This window comes from Vicugna pacos, chromosome 13 (assembly GCF_048564905.1).
Source record: "Vicugna pacos chromosome 13, VicPac4, whole genome shotgun sequence".
Classification (NCBI taxonomy): Eukaryota; Metazoa; Chordata; class Mammalia; order Artiodactyla; family Camelidae; genus Vicugna; species Vicugna pacos.
In genome coordinates, this window is record NC_132999.1 from 24,570,489 (window position 1) to 24,585,556 (window position 15,068).

Here is a 15,068-nt window from a genome sequence, read left to right on the forward strand (position 1 = left end):
AATTGTTGGACCAGCAGTTACCCTGGTGATCCCTACCATGGGAAGGGCATATGCATGTGTCTTTTATAAAAGCTCCATTGGCCTAATTATTCAGAAAATAAGTTATATTTTTCTGTCTTACTTTCCGCTGAAATAAATTCTTAGTAGACTAAAGATTTAAGAAAGGACAGTCATTAAATACTAGAAGAAAATATTGGTAAACATGTAATCTTGGGCTTGAGACAGACTGTAAACATGACCTCAAAGGCAAAAACCGCGATGAAAAAGATGGATAGATCTGTCTATATTAAAATTTAAAAAATTATGTATATATGCAGACATGAATTAAAGTTGAAAGACAAATGTCAGGCAGGGGAAATGTTACATGAACAACAGCCAATTCTTAAATGTTCTCCGCTGTATCCCTGGCATTTAGGATACACTTGGTGCTCAATAAATATTTTTTTGGTGGAATGAATGAAGTGTACTATACACATTGCTGCAGCCAGCTATTTTTAACTAACTTCCAGGTGCTTCAGGTTATACTTCATCTTCCTTCAAATGTGCCACTCCAGAAGCCATGTGAAAGCAGAGTTTTCACACTTCAAAGACTACTTCTATCAGTGCAACTTCAGAACCAAGAAACCTTAGTCTTTTGGCAGCCCTTAAGTCTCTTTCCTTTTCGCCAGCACTGCCTGAGAGTCGACAGCGGGCTCAGCCTTGCCTGGATCACTCTTTAGAGGACCCAAGTCGGGTTCAAAGACATGAGTTAAGCGAAGATGTTTCCAGGCAAGCAGCCCAGCCCACAGCCACGTCCCTCCTCCGACCAGGCGAGGGCGCTAGAGCGCCACAGCCACTTCTGCTCCCGGGCCCGCAGGGAGAACGACTCTGGGCGGGTGTATTGACTGACCGGTGTGGGCGGAGCAGAAGGCGCCCAGGTCAGCACCAAGGGCAGGAAGTGAGGAGGCGGGGCTTCTCTGGCGGGGTGTGCGCGTGCGCAAAGGTCGGGTCGGAGGAGTCTTCGCTTTCGCCACTGCTAGGGTCTGTCTTTGTGGGGACGCCTTTGCCCTGCCTTTAGGAGTTGGGCTGGGCCCAGGGTGGGGGCCAGAGTACTGGAGTTGGGTGGGGAGAGCTTCGAGGGGCGCTGGGGCGAGGAGCTGGGGCTCGTGGGGACCCGGCGGGGGTGGGGTGGTGAGGGAGAGGCAACCCGGCGTCTGGCGGGAGTCGGGGAGCCGGGCAAGTGGGAAAGGGGGACGTGGGAGTAAGGCCTCTTTCTCCCTCCTTGTCCCCTCTTTGCGTGAAGTGCAGGGACCCCGGGATGCTGCCCTGGCTGCGCGGGAGTTGCAAATTGACAGGTTGCTGCGTTTCCTGGTTAGATAGCCTCCGCCTCCTCCCAGCCTTTCCTTCTCCTTAGCGGCCCCCTTTTAAAAATTGTTTCTTGTTAACGCAGAATCGTGCGTCTCACAGTGATACCTTCACCTGTGCAAAACCGCTTGCAGCTGCTTAAGACATCTTGCGACTCAAGCCCCCTCTTTTGCCTCCTCACTCTTAAAGTAGAGAAAATAGAAGTTTTCCTACCTACCGCCTACAATGAAAAGTAGAAAATTCCTTGTCTAAACTGTTGTAGGGAATTTAATTTCTTCATGAAGTTGTCTACAAAAAGCGTTTTTTATGCTATATAAATAATGTCACTTGTCTATGTAAAATGGAGCAACAGTTGTATTGTGCCCTGCAGTCCTCAATGAGAAATTTTAGTCCAGGGAGATGAAAATACCCCATTGGGAATCCAGGGATTGATCAACTGTAGTGACTCCGACCAGTGCCATGTAACCCTCACTCAAAGGATTTAGGCTCATTTCCATCATTCTCAGCCATGGTTAAGGGGTACAGTCTGACATTTGGAAGCTTAAGATCCAAGTCTGTTGCCTTCCAATTTATTATTTTTTTTAAGCCTTCCATCATGTGTGTACTTTGTGGGAATAATTACTTTAAAGTACGTGTACTATTTTTGCCAATCTGACAGCTGTTTCCATAGAAACTAGAGAAGAAATAGTGGTTTTCAGCAGAGTTGTTAAAACTGTCTTCCAGGCTTCAGCTGAGTGCCAGTGAGTGCTGTACTTGCTCATTCTGAGATGGTACTTCAAGAATTAAGGATCTGAAATGTTCTTAGAGGCTAACAATCCAAATTGTTTAATTTTCTCACATCATTAATTTGGTAATCCTAGAAGTCTGCCAGCTATGTTTGTTGACCTGCTACAGTTCTTTGAAGAGGCTGTGCCTGCCCTGATTTCTTTCTTCTGCTCTGTGTAGTCTAGTGATTTGCTCTTTGAAGATGTATAAATAGATTTCCTCTCCCATTCTTTACTCTTAAGGATAAACCAGGGATTACAATATATCAGGCACCGTTTCTGTTCTAGGTGACATTTGATTGTCAGTGATACAATGATAGTGTTTTTACTTGTACGTGTATAGTGTTTGAGGCTTTTGCTTTTGACACCTTCTGTCAGTAGAATACTTTAAAAAATTTCACAGAAGTCGTGAACGATGAGAAGTTTGCTTGAAATGTGAGCAAGAGCTAAGCAGTGTAAATAAATGTGCATAGACATAGACGTGAGAGCTTTTCTGAGAGCTCTAAGTAAATCAGTGGGTCTGGAGCTTAGGAGTGGGTGAAGGAGGAGTGGGGAAGGTGCCTGGAGAAATAGAGGTGGTTTTATGAGAGGTCTGGTCTACAATATGAAGCAGTTTGTTGAAGCCCATGGAAACCAATGGAAATTACAAAAATATTTGCCTTTATTGGTTTGGGGGCTTATAAAGTAATAATACATCCTGTAAAAAATTAAGCAGCACAGAAATATATAAGGTGGAAATACCAAATCCCTTACAACCATCATCCTGCTACCCAAAATAATCACTGTGAATACATTTGTGTATATTCCTTCAGTTTTATTTATATTTGTATATACTAGCATGCGCTAGCATTGCTATTCATGCCGGTTGGGTAGAGATTTTTGTCTGTTTTGTTTTCTGTGGTATCCCTAGCATCCAGAAGGGTGTGTGGTATGGTGTGTAGTAGGCACTTATGAAATATTTAATGAATGGATGAATAACATTATTCAGAGGTCAAAAACTGAGCGGAATCTGTGTATCAGTAGGGACAAACATGGCAATTTAGTCCTGCCCCCTAAATTGAGGCTGTAGAATGCACTTACAAAAAGGGAGTGTAGTTGGTTAAGTGTCTGAACCTTGTTTACTACAGTAATGGAAAGAAAGTGTGCTTCTGTCTTTTTTTTGCAGTTTCGACTTCTAGTAGATTTTCTGTATTATTTTAGGTACACTTTCCTGTTTGAAATAAATCTTAAAGAAGTATTTTTTTCTGCATCTATCCAAATGGCATAAAAAGTAAAAGTTGCCTTCCTCAACTATCCTACTGCCTGATAGATACCCTTTTTTAAAAAAAAATTTGTACGGTACATAGCACTTAACAAAGAACTGTATTTTACTGTCTCCTAATAGTCTTACTGAAGTACTTTTTTCTCCTCAACAAGATTATAACCTGAGGTGAGGGATTGAATTTGGCATGGAACTCACATGCCACCTAGCCAGTGAAGAATCTTAATAGCTACTCAAATACTAATTTTAAAATACTTTCCAGGCTTCAGATATTTTACCGCTTATCAGCTAGATTCAAAAAGGAAAAAGAAAACTAGAAAGTATCTTGTTAACAAACTGTTGTATATCAGCTTGGACTCTACTGATTTAAAATTGGTAGTAATTAAAAAAATGGTTAACTAGGAGTTAATGTTTATTTAGCGTACCCTTTATTCGCATTATACGTTAGTAATGGAAAGGCAGAATGTATGAAGTATGTAAAAAATTGGAGTACTTTTCTAACAGTTTGATATGTAGGTAATACTATTTATATGAAAACTGATGTTCTGAAGCATCTTTCCAGATAATATTGTATTAGCCTAGGTTGAGTTAGATTTATGTATTTCTCCCCCGACTTTTGTTATGAAGGTTTTGAACATTAAAAAAACTGAAAAAAAATTTAATGAGCACATACATAACTACCACTTAGCTATAAAGATTGTTAGCATTTTACTGTATTGTCTTTATGTCCTGTGTGTATATGTGCATATACTTTTATTACAATATTTGAAAGTTTTATTTATTATGAAGAAGAGAATTCAGCTAATATTTCAGGTATAAAATATTCACCTACATAACCACATCATTATCATAAGAAAATAAGTGATACTTACCTAAAGTAACCTAAAAGCAAATTCATACTCAGATTACCCCAATAGTCCCAGTTGTCTTCTAAACTAGTTTTTTTTTCTTTCAAACTAGGATCTAATCAAAGTTCACCCGTTGCATTTGTCTCTTTTTACTAACTTAAAAAAAACCAGCTTATTTGCTGTATAGTTGGTATACAATAAATTGTACACATTTAAACTGTGTATGTTTTGATTATGTGTATACCTGTGAACCAATGCCGCAGTCGGAATAGTGAACATTTTAACTGCCCCCAAAACTTTGTAATGCCTCACTTGCCCCTCTTTACCCCTCCATCCTCGAATTTCTCTGTAACTATAAATCAGTTTGCATTTTCTACAGTTTATATTTTAGAGCTGGAATCATGGAGTATGGTTTCGGTGGGAGAGGGGTGTTTTTTCCTGTGTATGTTTTCCCTTTGTGTGAGTCTGTCTGCTCTTGCTTGCTAGTATATAGAAATAAAATTGTTTTTGTGTGTTAACTCTTGTATCCTGCCACCTTAAACTCGTTCTAATAGCTTTTTTTGGGTAGATTTCTTTGGATTTTCTGGATACACAATCATGTTATCTACAAATGAAGACCATTTTACTTACTTATTCTTGTCTAGATGTCATTTATTTAGTTATGTATGTATGTGTGTATTTAATTCTATTGCACTGACTAGGATCTCCAGTACAGTGTTGAATAGAAGTGGGGAGAGCGTACATCCTTGCCTAATCTTAGGAGTTAAGTATAGTCTTTCACCAATAAAAATGCTGTTGGCGCTAGGTTTCTATAGATGTCCTAGTTTACTGAGTTTTTATCAGGGTTAGATGTTGGATTTTATCAGATGTCTTTACTGTGTCTTTTGAGATGATCAGGTGTTTCTTTTTTCAGTTAGTAGGGTGAATTACACTGATTTGTGAATTTTTATTCAACCTTGCATTCCTGGGACGAATCTCACTTGGTCATGATGTTATTGTCTTCTTAATATATTGTTGATTTTCTAAAATATTGTTAAGAATTTTTGTATCTGTGTTCATGAGAGATATTACTCTATAGTCTTCTTAAAAAAATTTTTTTTCTGTGTTTGGTGTCAGGGTAATGCTGGTTTTATGGAATGAGTTGAAAGCTATTCATTTTTAATTTCCTGAAAGAGTTTATATAGAATTATTAATTTATCTTTAAATGTTTGATAGAATTCCCAAGTGAAGCCTTTGGTCCTGGAGCTTTCTATGTGGGAAGGTTTTTAAGTATAAATTCAGTTTTTAAAACTTGGGTATAGGGCTCTTCAGGTTATTTATTTTTTTCATGAGTGAGCTCTGGTAGCTTATGTTTTAAAAGGAATGTATCCATTTAATCTAAGATGTCAAAGTTAAGATTTTTTTCTTTCACTGGTTTTAAGAAATTTGTATGATATATCTTGGAGTAGTTTCCTTTGTGTTTCCTGTGTGTGTGGCTTGTTGAACTTCTTGCATTTGTGGTTTTACAGTTTTTATCAAATTTGGAAAATTTGGGGCATGATTTTTTCAAGTTTTTTTTTTTCTGTCTATTATCCCTCCCCCTTTTGGGGGACTCCATTTACATGTGTATTTGGTTACTTGAGTTATCCCACACCTCATTGATGCTCTATGCATTTTTAAAAGCCTGTTTTCTGTGCATTTCATTTTGGATAGTTTCTATTGATATGTCATGTTCATACGTCTTTATTTCTATAATGTCTAACCTAGTGTTAGTCTCATCCAGTGTAATTTTCATCTAAGACATTGTAGTTTTCTAATCTAGAAGTTCAGTGTAGGTCTTTGAAAAAGAATATATTCCATGCCTCTGTGTAACATGCTCAGACTTTCTTATAGCTTCTTAAACATATGCGATATAGATATAATAACTAAGGCTACTAATACTGCAATTTGTGTTATCTAGGAGTTAGTTGCTATTGATTGATATTCCTCATAATCACAGGTCACATAGCATGCCTGATAATTTTTATTTATAAATTGTTCCTTGTTAAGTGTTGGGTATTTTTGTATTCTTATAAATATTCTTGAACATTTTCTTCTAGAATGAGGCTACTTAGAAACAGTTTGATCTTTTGGGGTGTTGTGTTTAATCTCTGTTAGGTAGGACCAGAGCAGCTTTTAGTCTAGGACTAATGTTTCTCTCATATTGAGGCAAAAAACCCTTCTGAGTACTCTACCCAATGCCTTTCAATTAAAAGATTTTCTACTTTGGAGCATGGGAGCAGGCACTGTGCTCTGCCCTGTGTGAGTCCTGTATATTGTTCCTCTAATGTCAGCTGGTCTTTCCCAGCTTTGGGGAGTATTCTCACATGTATGCCCTGATCAGGACTTAGCTGAATACACAAGGTGGATTTTCTGCAGCAATCTGGAGTTACTTCTCTGTGCAGCTCTGTTTTCTCTTGTACTCTGCTCTGTGAGCTCCAGCCACCGTGGCCTACTTGAATTCCTAGCTTCATCCCTTTAATGTAGGGGGACCATTGGGCTGTGCTAGGTTTCCCCTCTCTACATAGGGCCTGGAAACTTTCTCTAAGGAATAAGCTGGGGCAATCATAGGGCTCACCTTATTTGTTTTCCATCTCTCAGGAATGACTGTTCTTCATTGTCTGATGTCCAGTATGTTGGAACCATTGTTTTACTTACTCTTTTTTTTCTTTTATTGAAGTATAGTTGATTTACAATGTTGTGTTAGTTTCAGGTTTATAGCAAAGTGAATCAGTTATATATATATTTTTTCAGATAATTTTCCATTATTACAAGATATTGAATATAATTCCTTGCACTATACAGTAAATCCTTGTTGCTTATCTATTTTATGTATAGTAGTTTGTATCTGTTAATCCATACTTTTAATTATCCTCCCCCTCTTCCCCTTTGGTAACGATAAGTTTGTTTTCTATGTCTGTGAATCTGTTGTTTTGTATATAGACTCATTTGTATTTTTTTTTAAATTCTAGGTATATGTGATATAATATTTGTCTTTAAAGTCCATCCATCTTGCTGCAAATGGCAATATTTTCATTCTTTTTTATGGCTGAGTAGTATTCTGTTGTATATGTATACCACATCTTCTTAAGCTCATTGTCTGTTGATAGGGACTTGGGTTGTTTCCATTGGCTATTGTAAATAGTGCTCCTGTGAACATTGGGGTGCATGTATCTTTTTGAATTAGAGTTTTCATCTTTTTTGGGTATTTGCCTAGGAATAGGATTGATGGATCATATAGTAGCTATATTTTTAGTTTTTAAGAGATCCTCCATACTGTTTCCCGTAGTGGCTGCACCAATTTATATTGTCACAGATAGTGTAGTAGGGTTCCCTTTTCTCCACACTCTCTAGCATTTATTATTTGTAGACTTCTTGATGATAGCTATTCTGACCAGTGTAGGGTGATACCTCATTGTGGTTTTGATTTGCATTTCTCTAGTAATTAGCGATTTTGAGCTTCTTTTCTTGAGCTTCTTTTCATCTGTATGTCTTTAGAAAAATGTTTGTTTAGGTCTTCATATTCAGTTTTTTAATGAGAGGATAAGTCACTGGTCCCTCTTACTCTGTCTTGATGTGAATCAGAAGTGCCAGTATTATGTTTGAAAGGAAAAAATTTGTATTTTAAAAATACATTTTATGTTAGATTTTACTATTCCCTTAAATACTCTTTCCCCCAGTTACTGTTACTTGCTGAAACTTAGTGCTGTTTTTGTTTAATCCATTTCTTATTTCCCAAATTTATCTGTTAAAATAGAAATAGACTTCCCAAAATAAAGGTGAAAAATGAAAAGAGGGAAGGAAAATAATCCAAGTTTTGAAAGTACAGGTTCTTGAGTAAAAAAAAAATAAATAAAGACATAATATCTGTTTGATTTTTATTGCTAAGAGGCATTGATGCAGGGGTGGTGAGTAGAAACCCAAGGTAATTTAGTCAGAGATGAGTAAAGAAAAGAACGCCTTTTTCATAAGTGTTGTATTCTCAGTTTGGTTAATAAGTGTTTTCTTGGGATATTTATAGTTTATATTTTGTGTTCCAGATAATCAAGCAAAACAGAGATGAGCTTCATCCATGGACTGCAGTCTGCTGCTAGAAACTGTGTTTTCTTCCGCTTCAGTTTACTGACCAACTGGAGAAAATGTCACACACTAGCTGTAACTTCACTGGACTATCCTCAAGTGAAAATTAACCGTACAGTAAATAAGTCTCAAGACCTGGGACTAAATCAGGGTGATAGACTGACTTTTCTTCCTGAAAACTATCATTTCTTTAGGACTTTTAATAGCAAAAGAACAGGATGCTTCTTGAGCGCCAGCATTAAGGAAATTAGGATGGTTTCCCAAAAATGTACTGCCTGGAATAACTCTTTTTCTAGACAGCATCTGAGGAAAGAAATTCCAGGAGTTTCTCCTCTTTCAGTATCTTGTCCTCTAAACTGTTTGCCCATAAGAGACGTCAGGAGTTTCCATACTTCTCCACGGTTTCAAGCTGCTCCAGTTCCTCTCTTGCTGATGATTCTTAAACCAGTGCAGAAACTACTTGCAATCATTGTGGGCAGGTAAAATGCTTTTTAAAAAACAAACTTTTCTGTTAAAAAGTATCTGCAGAACTACCCTTTGAAAGAAAACTTGTTTGATTTCCCTTCCAGATTTAGCTCAGAATTAAGTTTCTAAACAGTTGGTTCTGCCTAGTTTTGTTATGTATGACTTAATAATCTTGAAATCATTTACTGCATATTATAGAAATGTGGTCTTTAAAATTTTTTCTTATATATTTTGTGTAGACACTATTTAAAAGAGCTTGTATTTATGATTACGAGAATAAGAAATGTTTGTTATAGCTCGCTCATATGTAAGAACAGTACTTACAAACATTACTTTTTAGTTCATGGAGTTTGAGGCAATGGATCATGAAACTGAAGAACTTCGCTTATTTGAGAAAGGGCTCATTCCTAGCCAAGTCAGCTCTTAATTAGTATTTGTTTTTCTATTCTTTTTCCAACAAATCCTTATTTTCTCTTTGTGGTCCTTTATAATAATTAATGTTTTGATAGCTAAATAGTACTTTATATTTAATTTGAACCTCCCCCTCGTAATTAACCCTGTTTTCTCTTATTTGCTTCATGAAAATTGAAGAACGGTAAATTTAAGCATTATCTCCTTATAAAGCTTTCTTTCGTTTGGCAACTATGAAGTGCCTTCTAGCCTTACTTCCGTACTAACCAACCCAGTTTTCTTTTTATCAAAAATCGAGGACTTGTACTCTGTAATTTATTGTGTTCTTTGTGATGAGGCATTAACGCCCAGAAAATATACAGCTGATTTAGCTTTCAATTTAAATAATGATTGCTAAGCCAAAGCTAGACAATAATTAAAGCAGCAAAAGCAGATTTTATTCAGGACCATTGCAGTAGGAGAAGGAAGACCTCTATATAGAATCAGCGTAACTTCTGAATACAGCATGGGTGAGTGGGCAGGATGGGGGCTGGTGGATGGAAAATTACAGACAGAAGACATCAGGAGTCAGGGCAAGATTCTAGCTTAACTGATCTACCAGGGCTCTTGCTGAAGGCAGCAAGGGTGAGCAGACATCCCCTGGGTGGTGATGAATAATAAGGAGCTGATTAGATATCAAGAGTAATTAGATCTGGAGGAGCGGGGATTCTGGCTGAATTGACTTAGCAGGATTCTTGCTATTGGACAATGCTGAGATGAATACAGGAGTCCAAAAGTCAAGGCCTACTTGAAAGAGAGATCAGGCAGGTCTGAGTAGAGTTTGCTGGAGGAGAGAATCTTTGTCACAACTCAGCTCAGGTTCTTGGGCCAATAGCTCTTTTTCATTCCTTGTAATTATTTAACTGTCTTGTTGTTGTTACTACTGTAAATCACCTAACATTTTCTTTTAGGATATGCTTTCATACATTTTAAATAAATACTAATGTCATATAAAGTTTTAAATTGAAAATAAGTATACTTCATAGTTTGATCTAAGTCTTTTTTAGGTTAAAACACTTTAAAGGCATTTTAGGTGTGTCACTTAACAAAACTAAGGTAACTTAAAGAAGTTGTTGCATAAAATACATTTTGAATGATGTATATATTTTAAATTTTGGTTGTAATTTCATAGGTGAACTCAACTTGGAACAGTTTTTGTCCCAGTGTTGGAAACATTGCTTGTCAAAAATGTCTCTGAACCCTGATAAGCAACAGAGAGTACATTGTTGCCTGGTGGAACTGGATCGCCTTGATGTTATCTATAAAATCTCATTTCTGTATTTACAGTGCTTATGCTCTTCATATTAGCTCTCCTTTGTCATGTTCTTGAGGGGTTCATGGAGTTTCTGCGACTGAGCAATATTTGTTTCTAAAACCAATACTGAGATTTCCCCTTGTACCTTGCTGACATACTGGCAGATAGTGCCAAATGCTTGATGTCTGATGAGCAGTAGGGGGAATGGTGGTTAAAGGTACAGCTTTACTGAACCATGGCCCCCTCGGATGTTTACTTGGGCAATTGATCCCTGCTGTCACATTGCCTTTCTTGCCTGGCTTTCCTCTTGTTACCTTTCTGACTTTGGACAAATGGTTTAACTTCTCTATATCAATTTTCTCTTCCGTAGCAGGGTTACTGTGAAGATTAAATAAGATGACATTTGTATAGCAATGGGAATAGTACTGTGAATGTGCTAAACAGTCAATACATGTTAACTAGTGGTAGTTGTAGTAAAACAGCTTCTCACTTAGCACTTACCTTTAAAATAACTGCAGAAGAAAATTTAGCCGAACATTAGAATTTTTAACTATAGTTTTTTAGCTATAGCTCTGTATAACTGATTACTTTTTCATCATTTAGCTAAGAATTTTATAAACTGAAAAAATCATCTATACAGAGAAATATAAAAATTCAAGTGTTTGACAAAAATTTAGCATAAGTGTTATGTTGATTCAATGATATGTACTAATTCTATTACCAGAACTTTGAATTTTTCTTTTTGCTTTAGGGGCATAAGGAAATGGTGGCAGGCACTTCCTCCTAACAAGAAGGAACTATTTAAAGAAAGTATAAGGAAGAATAAATGGAAGTTATTCCTTGGTTTGAGTAGTTCTGGATTGCTCTTTGTAGTGTTTTATTTTACTCACCTGGAAGTGAGTCCAGTCACAGGAAGGCGCAAGCTACTATTATTGGGGAAAGAACATTTCAGACTTTTATCAGAACTGGAATATGAAGCAGTAAGTAGTAAGAATTGTTTTCAATTAGATTGCTTGATAAAGTACTCGAAGCAGGGAAGTTTCTTAAATATGAAAGATGTGCTACTTTATTTTAATCTTTGATAGGAAATTAGCATTTTTTTCCAAAAGGCCTCAGACCTTTCATACTTAGTATTCCTGCTGTCTGCATTGCTTTTCCTCCCGTTCACCCAGCTAACTCCTGCTCATCACATGTCACCTTGAACGTCACGTTCTTAGGAAAGCCTTCCTGGATTATCCTGACTGGGTTAGGCAGGGTGGCTGCGTTAGGTTCTAGCGGGTGTCCTTCACAGAGACTGCATTTTGAATCAGTCATTTGTCGTTGTGCTTAGTGCTTGGCTGTATTGGGGTTAGGTCTCCTCCTTTTATTTTCTCTTTGCATACTGTAGTTTTCTTCTAAAACGCTTATCATGAGGGTAACCTAATAATTATTTGCATAATTATTTGCTGATCTGTCTCCCTTGCTAGACTAGCTCCATGGGGACAGAGACCCTGTCTGTTTTATCTATCATTTTATCTTAAGTACTGTACAAAGTAGTGCTTTATATATATTTTTTGGATAAATAGATCTGTAATCTGAATTTTTGCACCTTGAAAATAAAGTAGAAGAAGATCTTTTTTCCCCTTAAACATCAATTTTCGCAACTTACTGTATTTTCTGAATGCAAAATAAAGTTGGAATTAACTCCTTGGAAAATATAATAACTCAGGTAGTTAACCATTTCATACCAGTAGTGAGTGCCTTGAGGACAGATCATCTTCTACCCCTTGTGCTTAGCACATACACAGTATAGACAGACCTCATTTTATTGTGCTTCACGTTATTACACTTTGCAGATACTGCATTTTTGAAAAATTGGAGGTTTGTGGCAACCCTGCGTCGAGCAAGTCTTACCAGCGCCATTTTTCCAACAGCATTTGCTTACTTCATATCTGAGTCACATTTCGGTAATTCTTGCAATATTTCAAACTTTTTCGTTATTATTATATTTGTTACAGTGATCTATGATCTGTGATCTTTTATTGTTTTAAAAAAGATTATGACTTGCTCAAGGCTCAGATGATGGTTAGCATTTTTTAGCTAAATTAAAGTATTCTTTAAGGTATATACATAATTTTTTTAGACATAGTGCTATTGCACATACTATCTGCAATATAGTGTAAACGTAGCTTTTATATGCACTGGGAAACCAAAAAATTCATGTGACTCACTTTATTGAGATACTCACTTTATTGTGGTGGTCTGGACAGGAGCCCACAGTACATCCTAGGTATACCTGTATATGCTCAATTAATGTTTGTTGAATTGAAATCTTATAGGCTCACTTGACAGTTTTGGCATGGTCGGATCGTTATCTATTTTTATTTCAATTGAGCTTCTGAGTTGGTCAATGGAAAGTTACTACAAAAAAGTAACAGTGTTCTTAATTGATTGTTCTTAATAAAGACAAGACCAATCTCTTCTATACAGAGTTTATTACAGAGATTTGAGATGTGTTTTAGAATAGTCTAGTCAGAGGCATGTTTGAGGAAAGTGTTAAGATTGAGAAAGGCCTAGTGTTAAGTTAGTGCGTCTTCTACTATTTATATCACTAAGACGCTGTAAAAAATTATATACATGTACATAGGTGTATTCTTTTTTTTCTTATTTTTGTCCTGCAAGTGTAACAGCTGCTTGATATGAAAATTCAAATACGTGTTCTCACAGGATTATCATAAAGTACTGTAGTTACATAAAGCTTTGTTGTATGTACTTCAGTGGTTTTGTTTTACACAGTTTACACTGGTGACTTGTACTTTTAAAAAATGCTAATTGATATGAAGACTTTTAAATTCATACTCTATAAAATCATCTATTTTTAATGCATCTCAAGGAAGAAGGTTACAGACTTGATTCATATGTGTAAGAAATTATAGGTTTTCCAGAAATTTAATGTTTTTAGACTATCCTTAATTTTCTAAGTACACTTGAAAGAGTCCTTCATGAATATAGCTTCAGAAAAAGTGTCTTCATATGGTAGGTAGTCTAAGTCAGCATAGTATAGAGAAAATGATATGCCATTCTGTTCTAAAATTTCGGCAATTTCCTTTCAGTCTATGTGGGTAAAACACTTTAAAATTAATAAGATATTGTCCTTTTTTTGGTAGGTGTTTAACTTTATTATTAAGTATAGGGTGTTTTTCTATTCAGTATGTTATGAAAGTAATTTTCTTCTGTATTTTATTTTCTTATACAATATCTTTATGTTCTCTAGACGATGTTTTGTTTTCTAAAATATTTGGAAAAGTAGAAATAATATTTAAGCATTTTATTTGTTTATAGGCTAATGGAAAAGATAAATGAAATTTTTACTTCAACCAATTTATATGAAAAATCTTAGTTATTAGAATTTATTCCATTTGTGAGAAACCAGATTGCCTTTGCATGAATAATTCAAATATGAAAATTTTGAGTGCTTAATATATGCATATTTTTACATAATTAAAAATTAAAATGTTCAACAATAAATAGCCATGTAACTTTCCTTAAAGCAGTAGAAACATTTTGTAGAGCTTACGCTCTCTTAAAGACTACTTTTCTTTTTAATCTTTCAGTGGATGGAAGAATTTAAAAATGATATGCTTCCTGAGAAAGACGCCCGATATGTGACTGTTAAAGAGGTGGTTCATCATTTAATTGAATGCAATAAAGATATTCCAGGGATCTCTGAGATCAATTGGATTATTCATGTGGTTGATACCCCAGATATAAATGCCTTTGTGCTTCCAGTAAGCAAGTGTTATCCAGCCTAATTTTTATTTGTTAAATTTAACGTTCTTGTTTTCTATGGTGTTCTAGTTGCTTACATTATTTTCTTTATGGTGCAGAATGGACAAGTGTTTATCTTCACTGGGCTTTTAAATAGTGTGACTGATATTCATCAGCTTTCCTTCCTTCTGGGCCATGAAATTGCACATGCAGTACTTGGGCATGCTGTAAGTACCTACAATGAAGGTTCTGTTGTTGAAACACTCCTTTGAAGCTAGCAAGTTAAATGTTTCAGGGAAATGATTCTTTTCAGTTCTTTTTTTTTTTTTTAAATGATGGAATTTTAGTTTTCTAGTAATTGACTTATTCTGTTACCTGAAAAATTGTGATTGGCTAATTTTGAGAATTTTTGTGGTCTTTAGTATTTAATACTGAATAATTAGTGTTTCTCTTAAATGCTGTTTTTATCACCTGTCTCTTTTGCTAAAAAGTAATTATTCTCTACCTCTAAGTACTTCAAATTAGATTTTAAACTTTCCATAATTATTAACATACTTATAATCTAGTCAGAAAATTAACTGTAGGAAAGTGATATTACTATTTAAGCAGTAAATCAGTTTTCTTGCCTTTTTATTCATTCTCAGAGGATAGCTTAGAGCATCTTTGAAAATGTCTAGAATGATATGCCATACATAATTAATGCAGAGTAATACTAATGATACCTTGCCATTTTACAGTTTACTGAGCTTTTTAATACATACCTTCTCATTTGTAATTTTAACACCATCCTCATGGGGTAGGTATTTAATATCCCTTACATTATATACGAGGACTCT

At 35.8% G+C, this 15,068-nt stretch overlaps 1 protein-coding gene across 6 annotated transcripts in view; it reads left to right on the forward strand.

The window, feature by feature from the left end:
- Positions 1-958: 958 nt before the first annotated feature.
- OMA1 (OMA1 zinc metallopeptidase) overlaps positions 959-15,068 on the forward strand; it is a 54,149-nt gene continuing 40,039 nt past the window's right edge. For 5 of the 6 annotated variants that reach the window (XM_006200540.3, XM_072974339.1, XM_072974341.1 and 2 more), the window contains exons 1-5: positions 959-1,020; positions 8,276-8,794; positions 11,237-11,465; positions 14,079-14,252; positions 14,352-14,459. In XM_006200540.3, the coding sequence (XP_006200602.2) occupies positions 8,295-8,794; positions 11,237-11,465; positions 14,079-14,252; positions 14,352-14,459 (1,011 nt within the window). In that variant the 5' untranslated portion in view covers positions 959-1,020; positions 8,276-8,294. Of the gene's footprint in view, positions 1,021-1,292; positions 1,335-8,275; positions 8,795-11,236; positions 11,466-14,078; positions 14,253-14,351; positions 14,460-15,068 lie in introns of those variants that run through there. The other variant, XM_072974338.1, reaches the window with a different exon arrangement.